At 38.8% G+C, this 17684-nt stretch overlaps 4 protein-coding genes across 8 annotated transcripts; 2 read left to right on the top strand and 2 right to left on the bottom strand.

Moving 5' to 3' along the window:
• The first annotated feature begins 565 nt into the window (after positions 1-565).
• Positions 566-7650, top strand: LOC135165529 (zinc finger and BTB domain-containing protein 49-like). Of its 4 annotated transcripts, none has more exons than XM_064126929.1 (4): positions 566-822; positions 1931-2275; positions 2682-3510; positions 3595-7650. In XM_064126929.1, the coding sequence occupies exons 2-4, from the start codon at positions 1952-1954 to the stop codon at positions 3699-3701; spliced, it is 1260 nt and encodes a 419-aa protein (XP_063982999.1). In that variant the 5' UTR covers positions 566-822; positions 1931-1951; the 3' UTR covers positions 3702-7650. The 4 variants fall into 4 exon arrangements, with proteins under 4 accessions (XP_063982999.1, XP_063983007.1, XP_063982990.1 ...); XM_064126937.1 differs by lacking the exon at positions 566-822 and adding an exon at positions 1528-1833 and having other exon boundaries at positions 1931-2290; positions 2703-3510; XM_064126920.1 differs by lacking the exon at positions 566-822 and adding an exon at positions 1529-1833.
• A 74-nt stretch (positions 7651-7724) lies between these two features.
• Positions 7725-10527, bottom strand: LOC135165591 (zinc finger protein 436-like). Of its 2 annotated transcripts, XM_064127040.1 has the most exons (4): positions 10387-10486; positions 9937-9993; positions 9157-9693; positions 7725-9026 (listed from the first exon to the last, which is right to left on the bottom strand). In XM_064127040.1, the coding sequence occupies exons 3-4, from the start codon at positions 9548-9550 to the stop codon at positions 8545-8547; spliced, it is 876 nt and encodes a 291-aa protein (XP_063983110.1). In that variant the 5' UTR covers positions 9551-9693; positions 9937-9993; positions 10387-10486; the 3' UTR covers positions 7725-8544. The 2 variants fall into 2 exon arrangements, with proteins under 2 accessions (XP_063983110.1, XP_063983103.1); XM_064127033.1 differs by lacking the exon at positions 9937-9993 and having other exon boundaries at positions 10387-10527.
• Positions 10528-10647: 120 nt separating this feature from the next.
• LOC135165602 (uncharacterized) lies at positions 10648-12168 on the top strand. Its single transcript, XM_064127053.1, has 4 exons — positions 10648-10807; positions 10864-11046; positions 11165-11350; positions 11707-12168. Exons 1-4 carry the CDS (start codon positions 10649-10651, stop codon positions 12031-12033), a joined length of 855 nt encoding a protein of 284 aa, XP_063983123.1. The 5' UTR covers position 10648; the 3' UTR covers positions 12034-12168.
• On the bottom strand, positions 12027-16515 carry LOC135165498 (uncharacterized). Its single transcript, XM_064126849.1, has 5 exons — positions 15895-16515; positions 14245-14537; positions 13124-13480; positions 12565-12678; positions 12027-12475 (listed from the first exon to the last, which is right to left on the bottom strand). The coding sequence occupies exons 1-5, from the start codon at positions 16178-16180 to the stop codon at positions 12200-12202; spliced, it is 1326 nt and encodes a 441-aa protein (XP_063982919.1). The 5' UTR covers positions 16181-16515; the 3' UTR covers positions 12027-12199.
• Positions 16516-17684: the final 1169 nt, after the last annotated feature.

Genomic DNA, 17684 nt, shown 5'->3' on the forward strand with positions numbered 1-17684 from the left:
AGATACGTTATCTTTTGTGATGAAATTTTTTCGTAGTCAATTTAAACGCAATCATCTAATTCCTCAAAATTTGGAATCCGTTCCGCATTAATATCTTGCCAAAAAAAACCGTGAAATTAATAATCCCTGTGCCCAAAATTTTAGTGTATCCTGTCTTAAGCCGACTGCGAAAACCAGTTTGGTCACAAGCAAACTCGCCTCGGAGTTAAAAGGTTGGCCCTCTCCCCCTCCCCCCTGGCCCTGTTTCTAGTCACCCCACCTCTTCGATTCGGGTATTTTCGCCATTTCCAAGAGGGGAGAGAGACGCTGAGAGAGGAGATGAAGAGAGAGTGAGAACGACTCGCGAATTCGCCGCGCTGGAAGAGAGGGGCGGAGGGGGTGGGGGCGAATGGGGGGGAAATACAAGAGGGAGGAGGTAAATTCACTGCTATGAGGGGGGCTGATAGGTGGGTGGAGGTGAAGTGAGGGTTGAGGGGGTCGGTGGGGTGCGTCGCGGGGGCCCACAGAGAGAAGTACCAAGAGAAAAAATAGTTAAGAGGCTGGCACAGTAGAGGGCGGACAGTGGGGTGGGGACAGGCTACTCGTAGACAGGTGTCAACGGCACGGGGGGGTTACATGTATATACCATCCATGTACATATTCACATGTACATAGAAATCGCGATAATAAGGAGAGAGGAAGTGTTGAAAAAATTGACAAAAAAAAATTCCCATTTGTAACATCAATGATACATGAGTGATTTTGGTGGATGCATGGTAAACGTTGGTGATATTGCAGAATTTCTTCAGCAACGAGTTGGCGACAACGCAGACCGCATGAATGGTAAGGCTTTCCTTCACCCCAGGCTTTCGAAGGAGAAAAAAAGATCGTGTACCTGTGGTAGACACACGTGTAGACATATGTGGTAGACTCGCCGGTGGGATTTTTCATTACTCCTGTTTGTGAATACTCGATTATCAATGATGAGTACTTTTTCCAATTCGATGATTTTCGGCGTTCACTCGGTTGGACCCCCTGAATACCCCTGTACCCAACCCCAAGGATTTTGCAATTTTTTTTCGTCGTCTTCCGTATTTTTTATCTCCGCCTTTTCGCGTCGGATGAGCAATGCCGGCGTTAACCCCTCAGCCCATCCCTCGACCTCGGCGTCGGTTTTCCCTCCCTTCTTTATTCCCCCCCTGTGCCACCCACACCCCTTTTTCCCTCGGCATGGGTCGTGACCAACCCCCTGCCACGGTACCCGACGCCGACGCCGATACTAATACACATATGAATGTGTATAACGGGGGAATATTCTATCCCTTGACGCCCGACGCCGACATTTACCGAATATCACTCGAACATTAGATTTTTTTTTATTCATCGTTATTTCGTCGTTAATTAATGATTGAATTTGGTGGTGTGTCATTTGTGGGGTTGAGATTTGGGGGTATAATGGGATCATTGATCGTGAGAAAAAAATAATTCGCGTTTCTGGGGGGTGGGGGGTTGGGGTTGGGGGGTGGGAGTGAGTTAAAACGCCGTGTGCCGCGGGGGGATTATTGACGGCGCGTGTGAGAGAGGAGAGACATAAAACGGGAAACTAGACTGCCATTGTGACATTACGGGGTTGGAAGGAAAAAAAGGAGAGTGAGGTGACCGCGTGTTGTGGAAGAGCAGTCAAAAATTTGCTAGTTTTGTCGTTTTTTGGATTAAATAAAAAATTATTCACACAATTTTGGGAATTTTTGCGCGGGGGATGGTGTGAGACCTTCGGCTGGTAATGGTTAACGAGGGGGGGTGGAAGGGAGTATCACTGCACTGACGTGAAAACATGGGGAGTAGAACGTTAATGTGAGTAGATGAACAATTGGGGTTGTTTATGCATTTGGTTTGGGCATTTGGTAGATTCTCAAGGGGTGAGAATTGTGATATTTAACTTTGGTTGTAGATCTTGGACTGACAAACTGCAATGAATTTCCCACCGTTTGGCAGCCACTTTCCTGGTACCATCCCTAGCATACATCAGTTTGCCACGGACGGTTCCAGTGGTGCAACATCACGATACAATCATTTTCCCAACCAGCCTCCGATAGGAGTGCCGGTTGTGGGAAAATACCGTCCTGAGGTTAATGGTACACAGACGAGCCAGAGTCAGGGGATGATGAACAATAAGAGTGGATATCCCAATAGTAATTTACATCATTATGCTAATGCACCGTACTCGCAAGCACAGCCTATTCAGCAGAGGCCAGCCAATTCACCTGGGATGCAGGAGAAACGAGCTTATCATCAGGTGAATTTTTTAAAGGTTCGGGGCATTTTTAGGGGTTAAGAAGTCGGTGAAAATTATTAGAATTGGGACTTGGGATTTATTAAATTTTTGTTCATGTGCGTTCTGATGGTTCACTAAATTAAAAATGTTCAGTAAAAAGTTTCTTCATAAAAAAACGATTCATTGAAAGGTTTTCCATTAACCAATTCATAAGAGAAAATTTTACATAGAAAATTTTCAGCTGAACAGAAAGAAGTTCTGTAGAAAATCTCAAAAAAATAGATATCAAATGGAATTTTTCAATGAATTTCTTTTTCCTGTCGACCAAAGCAGAAGAAGGTGCATTTTCTCGTGGCCAAGACCTCAGGAAAAATGATTTGCCTATCATCTGCTCATTTAACCAATAACAAAATGTAATTACGAACAGGACGTATGCAACCTCCTGCAGGAAAAAGACAAGAGTAAGGAGAAGAAGACGGAGGACCAGAGAAACGGCGACTCCTCGGGGACGACAAACGGTAGCCAACAAGACTACTCGATCCATCAACACCACCAGCAGCACGCGCACACCCAAACGCCAGCATCGATGCCAGCAACCTGGCAATCCCTAGCAACTCCAGGCTCGACAGTGGCCGACTACCTGTCCCATTTGCCAGCCAGTACACTTCCACTAAGTCTTCACCATTTTCTGAAGTATTCGGCCGAGAGTATAAAGAAAGAAAGCGAAATGCAGGCGCAAACTACCTCGGTAGCAGTTGCTACAACGACAACACCAAACATTATGATGTCGCCAAATAACAAGAAGAAGAAAAAAAAGAAGGCACCCAAAGAGAAAAAGCCACGTCCAAAACCTGGTGAAATTAGACTGACAACAGCACTGGATGGCTCGACCCTCTACTGCTGCCCCGAGTGTCACATGGCATATCCTGAGCGCGAACTACTCGAGCAGCATCTCCTGGGGCACACGCTTGAGCGTCGATTTGTCTGCGACATTTGTGGTGCTGGGCTTAAACGCAAAGATCACTTGACACGTCACAAGCAGAGCCATAATCCAGAGAGGCCGTATGTTTGTACAGTTTGTTTAAAGGCGTTCAAGAGAAAGGAGCAATTGACATTGCACTTTGTTATTCATTCGGGGGAGAAGAGACACGTATGCACTGAGTGTGGGAAGGGCTTCTATCGCAAGGACCATTTGAGGAAACACACTAGGAGTCACATCGCTAGGAGGGTTAAAGCTGAGCTTAGTCAGAATGCTGGTAAGGACGGGAATTTTTTACGATTTTTGGGAATCAGTTATAATTCTACTCTTATAATTCTCATAACTTCTTATTTCATTGAAGGAGGACAACAGAATCAGCAGCAGAATAATGTATCCAGCATGCAGACAACCACAGTATCAGCCTCGTCTGTTCTCCCTGGTGGGCATCCCGGTCCCCTCCTGTCCTGAGTGCCACCGCCAGGGAACTTCCAAGTTCCCCATCCGAACAACGTCATTCATTCCCACTCACCGAGTCACCATCCACTCCATCATCATCATCATCTGGCTGCGGTTAATGCTGCTGCGCATCAGGCAGCTGTTGGTACAACTCACTATCAGGGACATGAGCTCGGTTTCCTCAATCATGTCAAAGATTTCTGAGGGTCACTGTTGGCTTCACTCTCCACTGTCTTCGATTCTTGACGTAAGATTTAGGGAATCACTCTTACTTTATTTGTTCGAGTTGCGAGGGTTCGGTTTTTCTTCCTTCATATATTTTTTCGAAAAGCATTTCAGGGAATCGCAGGTCGAGAACACCTGGATTTTCAATTATTCTCAGTAACCCTTGGGGGTGGTTTTTGAGGATTATCGAGGAAAATGGCTCTGGGTTCACCAGGTGCTTATGAAAGTACACTTTTATTTAGCTGATTCTTCGTTTCACAGGAAGAATATTGAAAATTGACAAATTTTTAAATAGTCATTTTTGCAGAAGACTGCTCTTCTGAAATTCATTCCAAAGGAAGATTTTTTTCTATTGTCAATTATAGTGGAATGCGACAAAATTGCGATAGACCTTCAATCAGTCTTTCTGCCCACTTCCATATCGGTGGCTATTTCCCTCGGTCATCCAAAAATAATTTTTTCCTTCCAAAGAAGAGTAAAAGTAAAGCTCACAAAAGATACAATGGTGAAAGAAAATAGAAATAAATGCCTGTTGCAAGAGTCTTGCCATAAATGTCACGTAAAGAAAAGATAAATAATATTTTTATGATAGTTCAGTAATAGATCATCGCAAAACAATTGTATTTTTTAGTTTCACGGGAAGTATAAGACAAACCGAAGGTGAATTGAGCGAATAAGTTGCAATATCCGAATGAAATTCGTCACTCATTCCTGATTTTTTTTCATGTGTATTATCCATAGCAGTATTTTTAGTAATGACAGAGTAGTTTCGAACAAATTAAACTTCTGGCGGCTTTTATACATATATACATAAAAATATAAATAAATAAATATTCTATAAATACTCATATTCGTATATATTTGTATTGCGCTTGATGACGAATGTTGATTCGTGATTTTTTCATTTCATATCGCAAATATCGTGTAGCAAAATTTTAGAAAATTTTAATGATGTTTTTCGTTATAATTTTGTTTTACTTTCGCTTTATTTTCTTATGATACGACTTTATTTTTTTAAGTAGATCTCTTTACTGAATGTTGATCACTTTTATTTTTTTTCATTACTAGATGTATTAATTTTAATGGACAAATCCATTTTAAGAGTGTTTCACATTTATTCGTACAAACAACTCCTCACTATTTTAGGAATTTCACCTCAATGCGTCTGAAAATAATTGATAAAAAAAACCTAGAGCTTTCTCTAATAAATTTCGTTGACGAGGCAATTTTTTTTTGACAATTCTCCAAGTTTTTTTCTGTGACTTTATTGATTTTTCAGCGTTAAATTCAAGAGCACTGAAATTTATCCCCAATATTTCTCAGCAAAGAATATACTTAATATAGGAAATGGAATTCTTCACTAGAATTTTCCAGAGAAAGTCCTAGAATGGCATATTGATTTTTTGAATGATGCTTTGATATTATTTTCCTTTCAACTGATACACGTCTGGTTGTGATCGTCCTTAATTTCAACGTAATTTGCATTCGATAGTCCATAATTGAGCATAAAACAGCTGAAAATATTGTGCCATCACTCATTATCCTTTCTCCACGTATAATTTCCAATTATAACCGGCTCAGCTATTTCAAATAGCAGATATGAAGCTATGTACTCGTAGTATATTAAAAAATAGCTGAAATGGCTGTTCAAGGAGAGATAAATTTGTCTTAGACTTATTTAAGATGAGAATTAATATTAATTTCACATCTGGGCTCTCTCGCATTAAAATCAGAGAGATAAAAAAAATCAATGGTAATTCAGGTTTTCGTCAGACCTCAAATATAAATGCAAAAAAGTATAAGTCAGATTGTACTGTGAAGCACGTAATATTACTAAAGGGGAAATAAACATACATAATGTAAAGTTTATAAATAATAAGCGGATGAGTATTTGAAATAATCAATCGCCATCGTACACTAACAATAAGGTGAATAAATTTGTATACAAGATTTAAAGGAAATGAAAATGTTAGCTTTTACTCAAAAAAAAATGATGGAGCATAAGTAATGATTTTTAAAAATAAGCCATGAAAGTGAAGAGCGAATGGTGAATGAGCATAAATTAAGTCGATTAGCTTTACGAGTGAATACAATTTCAAGTAATACATTCACAACCGAAAGAAAGAGGAAAGTCCAATTTTTATATTGATTTTTTAAATTTGAGGAATTTCGAATTTTCCACTCGATTTCGTTATTCTTCTTTTCGATTGAGGGAGAAAAAAATTGATTATCGAATATTTTTTGTATTTTTTCAAGTAGATATCGTGCTTATTATATTAATCGTTCGAAATGAAGAATTCCTCGCTATTGGTGAATAGAGGCGAATTAAATTGCCACTGATGAGTAATTGGCGCATGAATCGTACTTTAATTATTTTATAGAAAACAATTGTATTGAATTTTTTGAGAAAAATTACAGCGGCAATATCTCCTTACATCACTTCGATTCAAGGAAGAGGAATAAAAATTGGGCTAGTGTTGTTTAGATACCCCAATGCAGCCAAGTTCATTATCCCGAATAAAAACACGGAGTTGACGAACGGAGAGAGATATTTTTCTACGCATTGTCAAGAGAGGAAAATAAAGTAATGGAAACACCGTTTAAATTGTCTGAATTATCGAAAAAAAATGTTTTTTCTCCAATTTACGTGTGAAAAAAAAATTACTTAAGAAAATCTAGTGCATTTGCCAAGAAATTTTATTGAAATTTCATTGAAAATCACCTTCATTTTCTCTATACGAAATTTCTTAATTACAATGTATTTTAATGTCCAATTAAGAACTTCGTCTTTAGTATTTTTTGCCTGATTTCTTTTTCCACCATTTTTTTTAATAATTGAGATAAAGAATCAGTTTTTTCATGGAAACATTGACGAGAGTCACTACAAAATCAATTAAAATTCAATAATATTTCTCCGTAAATTAGGCAAGGCCCAGTTTTTTTTCAATGTTAAAAAAATGGGCATGAAGCAAAAGAGTGTGTGCCCTCCAGCCGTCGTATAAAAAAATTCCCAAGGACATAAAATAATTACCCTTAGCATAGTTATAATTTAAATAAAGAGGAACGCGTGGACGAGGATTTTCGCCTAAATAAATCCAAAAATTTATCCAGAAATCAGTCAGGGCGAGGGAAGTAAACGAGAAATAATAAAATAATAATAAATGGTAAATAATAAAATACGATTCCTCGACATAGTACAAAGCATAAAACAAAGGAAAAAAATAATGATCTTTCCCAATAGTGTTATTAAAATGAAAGAGAAACAATTAGTAACCAGCCTATGAGAAAATAAAGGAAAAAAATGATGGGAGTCTTGCCTTGTATTTCTTATTTCGTTAGAGCTAGAATGATCTCGAATTCTCCTTTATTTTTCATTACATAAACCACTAAAATAACGTGCATCATCAAAATAAATTTCAATGATTTATCGTACGAAATGTCTAATTCACTCCAATCAAAAGAAAAAAAAGTGTAATATAGAGTCACATGTCTAAGGACCCTAGTGTTTTATTTTTATATAGAGAGCACGTGGAGAGCATCAAAATTCCAGTGAAAAATCATCATAAAAAATGAGAAAGATGATGCGAAGGAAAACAAATTGGCAAGAACGATTTAAATTTAATAATTTTTTTCATTGCTGCTATATGTAATAATCCATACATGGTATATTCGTATGTATTCACGTGCATACTTATATATATTATATTATATATAAAAAGAGATTGTAATAAAGTAAGTTTCATAATCATTTCTTTTACCTATCCCACCCTGAAATGGAGGAGATGAAAAAAGAGAATGAAATCTTCCTCATTTTTACACAATAATACTTTATTGATTCGAAATATGTTACAATGAATAACAAACTTCTTCATAATTTATTCTAACTTAAAAAAAATGTTAACACTTCTCCCTCTCCGTGAAGATAATAATAAGTAATTAAAAAATGATTCGATATACTTAACCAATAACAATAAACCGAAAAGTTGAAACATTAAATTAACATAAAATTAGGCTGCAACGTCAGTATAATTAGATATCTTACGTTTAGATATTTACGCACGTGATGTTGTCGTTAGTAATCGTTTATTTTTTTAATCTATTAAAAAAATCCTTACTATTGTTATTACTTTTATAAAATCTGCAGTTGATATTATTCGCTCATCATCTCCCTTCATGATTGATTCATGCTTTTCTGTAGAATAAATACAGAACAATAATTCTTGGATAAAACAAACGATAAACAGAATAAAATTAAAAATATCTCAGGAAAAGCCGATAGAAACAAAAAAATTTCATTCGATTATCAATAATCGAGAACTTAATTAGGGGAATTAACACAATAATTAATTAATAAATTCACTTGACGAATTTCCAATAATTGTTAAATCACAATTCCAGTGAAAGACACCTTATAATTCACAGATATCTGCCGATCAAACAATGCGATTTTACCAAATCAAAATTCATTTTGAAGCCTAAAATCATATCTTCAAAATGAAAATAAAATCGCAAAATTTCCCTCTGCCGATCTCGAGTTATGAACGATTAAAACATGTTCATTTCTTCCTTCATGCCGTCATTGAACTTCAATCGATCGCCAGAATCGAGGTTTTTTTCCTCCTTCGTGTTTTTAGGTTCGTAGAATGGAAAATGGAGGTGGTCCCGCTTGTCTCATCATCATAGCAAAATTGCCAAGGCCATCGGTGCTGGAGTTCTGCTGCCCCTCCACTTGGCTGACACTCTGTTGGTGGCCGTCCCCAAGTGGTTTTCCTCTGGTGCCATTGTGACTCTGGAGATGTTTTTTCAAATGATCCTTGCGATAAAAGGCCTTCCCGCACTCCGTACAAATTTGATTTTTACTCCCGGAGTGAATGATCATGTGTCGGGCTAAGTGTTCGTTTCTTTTGAAGGCCTTGCAACACATTGAGCACTGGTAGGGCCTGTCCTTGTTGTGGCCCTGTTTGTGGCGATCTAGATGCTCCTTTCGTTTGAGGCTGACACCGCATATGTCGCAGATGTGCGGACGTTGACGATGCTCCTCGAGGTGCTCGTGGAGACTCTCTCGGTCTTGGAAACGGTATGCACACTCTGGACAGTGATAGATTAGCATTCCTACATTCAAAGAGAAAAATTACTTAGGAGTTTCGCAATTTCATGGATTAATTGCTACGAGGACCTGCAGCACAAGACTTAATAAATATTTTCAATTTTCGCGAAGCTATCATGCAAAAGTAATATTTACCATTGATATGTCGAGGTTCAACATCGTATTCGACTTTAGTCCTGGCCTGATGACAGCTGTGAGAACTCTCACTGCTCTCTTCGTACTTGGGTGCATAAGGCCCTCCGATATTATTGGAGCACCTCGCCAGGTATTCAGACGTCAATCTGAAGTCGATTCGCAGTGGATCAGTCATCGTGGCAGCGTCGACCTTCTGAATTGTTTGTGTACCAGATGATGTGTGGGAATGACGTTTATGTGTCTCCTTATTGTCACAATTATTTTCGTTACGATTTTCATCGGTTTGCGGTGGGTGCAGAGCGTATGGGTAAGCATTCGGATCAGCTGGTCGTGGGTGATGGTGAGTGTGATGGATTTCTGGAGGATATTTAGAATTTCTGGGCTCGTATGCCATGTCTCTTCAACGAGGTGCAGGTGGTTTAGACTCTTTTGGGGGATGAAACGTCAATTTCAGGGGCCCCAAGCTCACCCAGCCAATGTTTTACCCTCAGCATTTGAACGATTTTATGCAGGAATTTTCGGCGATTTTCTTCACTCCTGGAAGTCAACGTGAGAAAATGTGTGGAGACAAATGTTTAAGTTTGATTTTCTTTCATGTAGAGAAAACAGAATTGGAAATTCACAGATTTTCAATTTAGAAAAAAAACAATGTTTAAAAAACGGAACCAGTTCATCTCCATATCACGATTTTCATGAACAAACAACATAAAAATCCTGACTTTGCAAAAAATGTATATTTTTTGATAAGTCAAAGCTTCAGAAAAAACAGAATTCACGAACCTGAATCTGTAATTTTGTGTCGTATCATTGAGAATTCCCTCGCATTGGATTTTATTTCTAAAAAAATCGAGACCACTGAACAAATGATAGATTTCATTCCTTCTCATGTAAAAAAATCATCTTGATATTATCTATTCCCATGCCCAAACATAAAATCTTCCACTTCAAGATCCAACGATTGGGAAATCTCCCAAAATCTCCCTTGAACCCGCAGACCACCGAAAAAAAAACAATGAAAAACCAGACATTTTCTAATTTGTTTTAGACACCCCAAAAGCTAGTCGTAAATTGTATTGAGCAGGTCAGGTAAGGTGAGCCATCGACTGGCGAAGTAGCTGAAAATTTCAGTCCAATTCACCGGGCAAAACTCCTCTCCCTTTCCATGAACGTCACGATACCTCGAAATCCCCTAAATTAGTCAATAAACCCAAAATCTGAGAAGTAACTTACGGTTGGTATTTTGCTGATGCCTCAACTGCGTGTTTATCAGATCGTTTTTCCATAAACTTTATTTGTTTGTACAGTGACAGCCATCTTTGAAAATCAGCTGGTTGGTTAGTGAATGCATCGGTGTTGCCGCTGGTGTCTCCAAAATACGCAAAACCCACCGCAGTCGCTCGGATCGCGGGCATTGCACCGGCACGCGCCAATCATGGTGAGTGTTTTGATCTCGGAAAAAGCCATCAGCAACGGACAATAATTGTGACTGAGAATGGACAAGACCATTCGTTATGAACGCGAAAATATTAACGAGTGTTGTGACGATGTGCCCACCTGCAGTCAAGATATAAACATCGGCATTGAACGAAAACGATCGAGACCTGGAAGAAGATGCCCTTCGCCGGATGTTTTGGCTCAGCTGCAGGCGTCGGTGAGTTTTTCTTTGTTTTTACATTCGTAGTTTATTGAAATATTCAAAAATATCAGGACAATCCTGATGAGATTCAATTGGTGCTAAACGAAGTGAGGAATGGCCGGATCACACAAGCAGTGGAGTTCATCTTCTCCCTGCGTCCATTTCTCAAAGATCGAGGGAAAATTCTTATCGACTCGATGGAGAGGGATTTAGCGGATTTTCGAAAATTAGTCGACGAAACTGTGGATTACAGAGTTGGTATTGTTCATTCAGGGATATGTTAGGGTGTTTTATCAGATTGTCCATACGTAATGGTCGCCCAAACGTAGTCGCAATGCGGATGCAAAAACTAGATTCTTGAACCATCTTCAGGTACAAGATGAAGGTGATGTCATGCATTTTAGTCAGAATGCCATGAACGAAAAATTGCACCATCTGACGATGCAGATGAAGGAGAGAACCCTTAGTATAATGGAAAAATTGCACAAAATATCCCCCAAGTTCGATTGGAAAAACGATGGCAAGGACATGCTCAAGTTATCGACATTAATTAATATTGTACGTATATACATTTAATTATTCCCAGGAAAAGGGCGTGAGCTTGTAACGAAGGGAGTTCAATAGAAATTGCCAAATTCTATTTTTTTTTGCCAAGGGAAGGCATATTCTATCGTCGTTGTCCTCTAGTATTTTTTGTCCACCGGCAGTCGTAGCCGGATCTAGGATTCAGTTGGAGGGAAATTTGAATTAGAAACAAATTCAATTCAAGAAAAACACCCACTGCAATTTTAAAAAATCTTGAAAGAAATTAATTTATAAGACGGGGAAATTATTTAGTCTTCTGAACTTAATTTACTTCTACGGAATTGGAATCATGTACCAATCGTTCTCAGCCCCAAAATTTTTCTTTCAAGAAAGAGAAAAATACTGGCGAATTAGGTCCAAAAGAAAGTGTCGACTCGACTAAGAATTTAATCCACCAAATATTCATTCGCAATCAATGGTTGAAACGGGAATTGCACCGGCTGCAGGAGGAGAATAACGACCTTAGAATATACTTCAAGAAATCTAAGGACCTTGCGGCGGAGAGGCGAGTGGAGCAAATACAAGTTCCTCGTATGCTCGCCGAACAGCAGGAGATGCTGGAGAAACGTCTCGACAAATTGAAGGCGATTTATCACAAAAATGCTGAAAAAATTCATGCACTACATGTGAATTATGAGGAGCACATCCATACATAGGAAAATTTTATGTCATAGTAAAATCATCAACAAAATTGGGCAGTAGTTGCGTCATCAGTACTTATCGTTAATATTATACATTCGTAAGGAATTAATCAATTCCTCTTGTTCAGAGGCGACTATCATATCTACAAAAAATGCATCAGTTTCTTATGAGTATTTTTTTTCATGAATTTTTCGCTGCGCTGGAGCCTGCGATCTCACTGCCATGATGACTGGACGCCTTGGACTTGCGCTCCGGGTCCATACAAATCGATATAAATTCCTCAGATATTTTTTTATCGAGTCCTGTGTAGGTGCGTGCCAAATCACCAACATTTTCATCCTCGTCGATCGAAGTCATCTGCTTCGTCGACTGATTTTTTCCTTCCCGGGTACGTCGCTGATCCATCGATGCCTCTTCGTGCTCCAGCGGTGGATAACGAGTTCTCCGCGAGCGATACTAGAAAATTAGATAATGAGAGTCATAATTTACCGGAAATTTCAGCCACAAATTTTTAACACTGGAGCATAAAAACAGAGTCAATTTACCATTTGCATTGGTGGTCGGCCTGGGGATGCCATCAAATGGGGAATGATTGGCACTGGACCGTATGTGGGTATATAATGAGCAGGATATTTTCCATGCGGACCCCCATAAGGTGCCTTCAGGAGAAAAAAATATCATTCCATTTCTTCTCATGCAGATAATATAAATCTGGTGAATTCCGAGTTGACTAAAGAATTCTCCACGTTAGTGGGGACTTTAACAACAAATGTTTAATGGAAAATAGTTTGAAAAAGTTAATCTTCATCATGCTGTGCAAAAATTGATTCTTTAAAAACGTAAAACATCATCAAAATTAAATGTAATTAGCGAAAAATCTAAGAGATTTTTCCAGATAAATATTTTTCATCGAATATTTTGATCTGAAAGCCACGTAAAAATGTTTTTTTCTTGGAAAACTTTTAACCGCGAAATTTTGCGGCGGCGGGATAAAAAGCTAATAGAAAGTTCAGTAGAAATTCAACGTAATTATCTAACGAAATCGCTAAGTGTTTCTGCGAAATTTTTTCGTGCGTGTCGGTAGGACTGAAATATTATTCTCACCTGAATCATCGGATGCAGCGGCATCATCGGCTGGTGGACGACATAAAAGGGGGTCGGTGGAGGTGGTGGCGTTTTGGGTGTATGGGTTTGAGCGATAACCCACTGGTGAACCATATTCCTCGTCTTTAATTTACCGGTATCACCGTCGAATTCTCCCCCAACGGCATCAATATCCACCTCATTATCCAACTGATTCTCGTGCTTCTGTTCACTCAGACATCCGCAGAGTTTAGGGGTCAGTGTGACACACGTATATCCAGCGAGAAGTAGCTCTACCAAACTACTCAGCAGGAGGCCGATACTTGCCAATAGTCCCCCCCAATGGCTCTCTATCTCCACTAATTTTCCGTCTTCACTCTGATTTGGGGGAAATGGGAAAAATTAATTAATCTGGTGAAATTTCCGGCGGTTCAAAAAATGGAAGACTGAGTTTGCCTGACTTTTTAAATTTTTCCACGAAGAATTTTAGTGGATATGTCTCTTGTTTAAAAAATCCTTTCATAAATAGGTTGTGATTTTTTTATCGCTGACTTATCAATTCAATTTTTTACAAGTTCAAAACTCTTGAACAATTCCTACTGCCTTCAGTAACTGAGCTTGAACCTTCATTTTACTATTTCTTAAATTAAATAATTTATCAATAAAAATGAATGTCAGGTGTACACGAATTTGTGGTTGTTGAAACTCTCAGGATAATCTATTTGAAATTTCAAGAGTCATTTTATGGCAGCCCATAAACCCGATAGAAATTTATTCAATCAAATAAAAAAAAATATATCCCCATACCGATGAGTCTCCGATTTGACCGCATTTAGCCTTGGCTGTGAACTTTCACCGATTCTCAATTCAAAAATTATATTCACTAACCCAAACCCATTTCCAACAGTTTCTATCTAGCGCGTGTAGCCAATTTCCGAGATCTTATCAAATAGTTTAGATTGAATTATGAATTTCTAAAAAATGCGGAGACTTGCGAACGACTGACTGGGCACGAGTGAGCGATCAACGACTGGTTCATTGAGACCAGTGGATGTAGGCCAAAGTGCCTCGAGTGAATATGAATGATGCCTCGGGGATACAAAATAAAGAGTCGAAGAGGTGAAACATTTTTGTCGACTTACTGGTAGAAGTAGTACATCGTCAGGTGTCGATCGTAGGTCTCGGACAATTGCTGTTAGAGCGGTTATTGTGGACATGTTGGACAGGGCAAGGGCCACGAGACTTGAGGCGAGATGAGCTGTTGCGAAACCATTGGATTGTGGGGATCTCCTTGATGTTGTGTCAGCCAGAGTTGCCACAAGACCCAGGGCACCGGCTATGAGGGCAGCAGCTCCCGCCCACAGGCCTGCACCTGACGAGCCCAGGGAGACACCGTGGACCAGCACTAGGACTCCGAATACCACGAGAACGAGTCCTATTTGGGGGGAATTGAATGGAGAAAATTTTTAATTTAGAATCACCGGGATATTTCGAGGAAATTTCATGTTTCATTCTGTCCGAAAATGGAAGTTAAGATGTTAAATCGATGCCTTGAGTGCGATTCAAATGCATTTAATTCCTGGTAAAATTATCAACGTGAAAAATCTCTAGACGATTTCGAAAAAATCGTTGTACGGTGAAAATTGAGTCTTCATAAATTATTTATGGAAAAGACGTCCTAATTCCGGGAATTTGCAATTTATCTGATGTTTTATAAATCTTCCGCAACTAGAGGACTTTCCATTTTTTTTCTACTGCACTAAATGTTCTCTAAGTGTGTAAAATGGAGAATCGAATTTAGATGGCTAGAGATTAAATCAGAAAATCAGAGATAAACCCTGGTCATCAGGGAAGTGCAAAAAAAATTTCGAATCAGCTGAAAAATTTTTCGGAATTTATTTGGAAAATTTCTTAGAATTTTCATTAATTAATGGGGATAATTTTTAATAATCCGTTAATTACTCATGGTAAAGAGAAGAAATTAGGAAAAAATTATATGGAACGCACTTAATACTTTCAATTGAAAATTATCATTACAGTAAATATGATGTCCCCCACTTTTCTCAAGTCATCAATTTTCCGCTCGATTCTCACGACAAATGTCCAGAAAAAAAGGATAGTTTCTCAAAAGTTGATTGTCTCTATAATGTGAAAATAATCCCATAAAATAAAACCACAAAAAATGAGAAAGCCGTTCGGTAACTCGATAGGGAATGTTCCACCGAGGAGAATGCGCCCAATTACATAAAAATTGAATGACAACATTCACAAGAACCTTTGACTGTTGTATCCACCGAATCGATGATTTTCCCGGTCTGCATTTTGTACCATCTCTGATGGAAGAAATTTACACTCGTGAAAAAGTTTTACCGAGAATCGCATTTCTACGGGAACTCCATAGGCGTTTTATCGTAGTTTTATTTAAATGACATCAAAAAGTGGGTCAATTAGTCAATTATCATAATTCCGCGTTTCCCGAACGTAATTTCCTTCATAGAAAAATTGATTTTTGACATCGAAAATCGACAAACTTTATCCCAAAGAAATTCTCCCAAAACATTTAATAAAACAAAATAAAACTTCCTAATTAGTGAAAAATCATCAAGAGACCTACAATTCAATAAATACCGCGGAAGAAGCTCGAGAAAGGCTTCGAAGCTGAGTAAAAAAAATAAAAAATCTGCCTTTTTACGCGGAATTCCATTAAATTTTTCACGAGTGCAATTGTCGAGCGAGACCGCGGCACCTGCTCTAGAACCCCACAAACTCATCTTATCTGTCTCCATACCCACCGAGTAACAACTGTCCACAGGACGTCAGCATCATAACATTGCCATCATTCCTCTGTTTTCTTCCATCTTTCCCCTGGAATTTTCGTTTCTGGTGATTATCCTCCCCTCGTTCGGTAGTTCTCCTCTCCTGCGTCGGACTATTCTGTATCAAAACCACCTTGGAGTGCTTGGACTCCCTGCAGCTCTCGGTCTTGGAGTCCCCAGTGCCTCCAGAGTTCTTGGATACATCCGAAACATTGGACTCCTGGCTCCTCACCGTGCAATCAAGCGCTATTTCCTTATCCATATTTCTTCTCAATGACAATCCCCTTCGTTTCGCACTTTTCAATCATCAATTTCCACATTTCACTCCCAACAATTGATTATCATTTCAACACAACTTTGTCACCACTGATCGAAACTTCCCGCGGAACCGATTGAATTTGTAAAATTAATGGATATCGATTATTGATGAATTTATTATTTTGAAAATTTTATTCTCTCGATCTATTGCTTCATTTTTCGATGAATTTTAGATGAATCGTCACATCTGTTTCGCTGGGTTCACCGGAGTGTGGTAATGGCCCAGAGTAAGAGCGTAATAGTGCGCTTGGTCAGTGACTGACTCCGACTGGCTGGCGTTCACCGAGTCTCGGGTAGAGTAAGCTCGGTCCCAGAGGCCGATACAAGTGGGATCGGGCAAATTGCAATCGTTCTCTCATTAAACTCATGCATTACCACTGCACACTTCCACTGGCAATGGCCAAAAACATTTTACTTCCCTCCAGTATTTTCTTGCATCTCCATTTCTTTATCATTAAATTAATATTCTCCATTGCAGTAGTTAAATTATCGTCATTAAATTACGTAAAAATGAGGGGAGAGTGAAATAGAGATTCCCGGGGATTGCAAAATTACGTGGAGATGTGGAGGAAAGAAAAATCATAATGCGAGTTGAAAAGAATTCTGCTCGAGTTTTATGACCCATTATTCAGATAATACGTTCGATGAATTTTCGAACGATTGGCGAAAGCGCAACTCCAGATCAAGAGTTGTACGTATGAACTTTTCTCTTATTCCAGTCATACTGCGGCTGAGGGTAATACACGGCCAATTGATTGTCTTTTTTTCACTTGCTCCTCGGAGATATCTCTCTCGCGTTTCTACTCGCGCTTGATTTTTTTTTCACCGCCACTGGCATTCACCTGAAGGAAATAGTATAGTGTGTTTACACGTAAAATACTTGTACTTGTGTTGTGCACATGCCAGCGCTGATCTGGGATGAAGGGATAAGGATTTATGCCGTTTGGTCTCTGAGGAGTGAGGGATTTTGTGCGGAAACAGGGCTTTGGGGTACGTAGGACCCTTTTTTGGGGATTCGGGATCACCGGAGAGTCACTTGCAAAATCTATCATCTCACTGATTATTTTTATTTTTTATACTTGGGATAATTGAATGTCTGGACTTGTTAGATTATTGACTGGCTTCTATGATCACGTCGTGTCCTCCACGTTTCTATTTTTTTCCATCTGCACCTGAACTGTTGTAATTTCGTCGTGTTTTGGATTTTCGTGAATATTTAAAAGATCCAATTAACACAGAAAATAATTATTTAAACATATTCGAGCTTGCAGTAATTAGTTCCAATCTTGTAACGAAAAACTGAAGATAATTTTACGTGGATGTCTTTAATAAATTATGAGAATAGAATTTTGATAAATTAGCCCCCAGTTTTAAGCCCTTCAATGGACAATTTTCATCGCCAAAATCGATCTCCATACATCCAGCTATATCAACAATTTTTTCTGATG

This window comes from Diachasmimorpha longicaudata, chromosome 1 (genome assembly GCF_034640455.1).
Source record: "Diachasmimorpha longicaudata isolate KC_UGA_2023 chromosome 1, iyDiaLong2, whole genome shotgun sequence".
In the NCBI taxonomy this organism is placed as follows: Eukaryota; Metazoa; Arthropoda; class Insecta; order Hymenoptera; family Braconidae; genus Diachasmimorpha; species Diachasmimorpha longicaudata.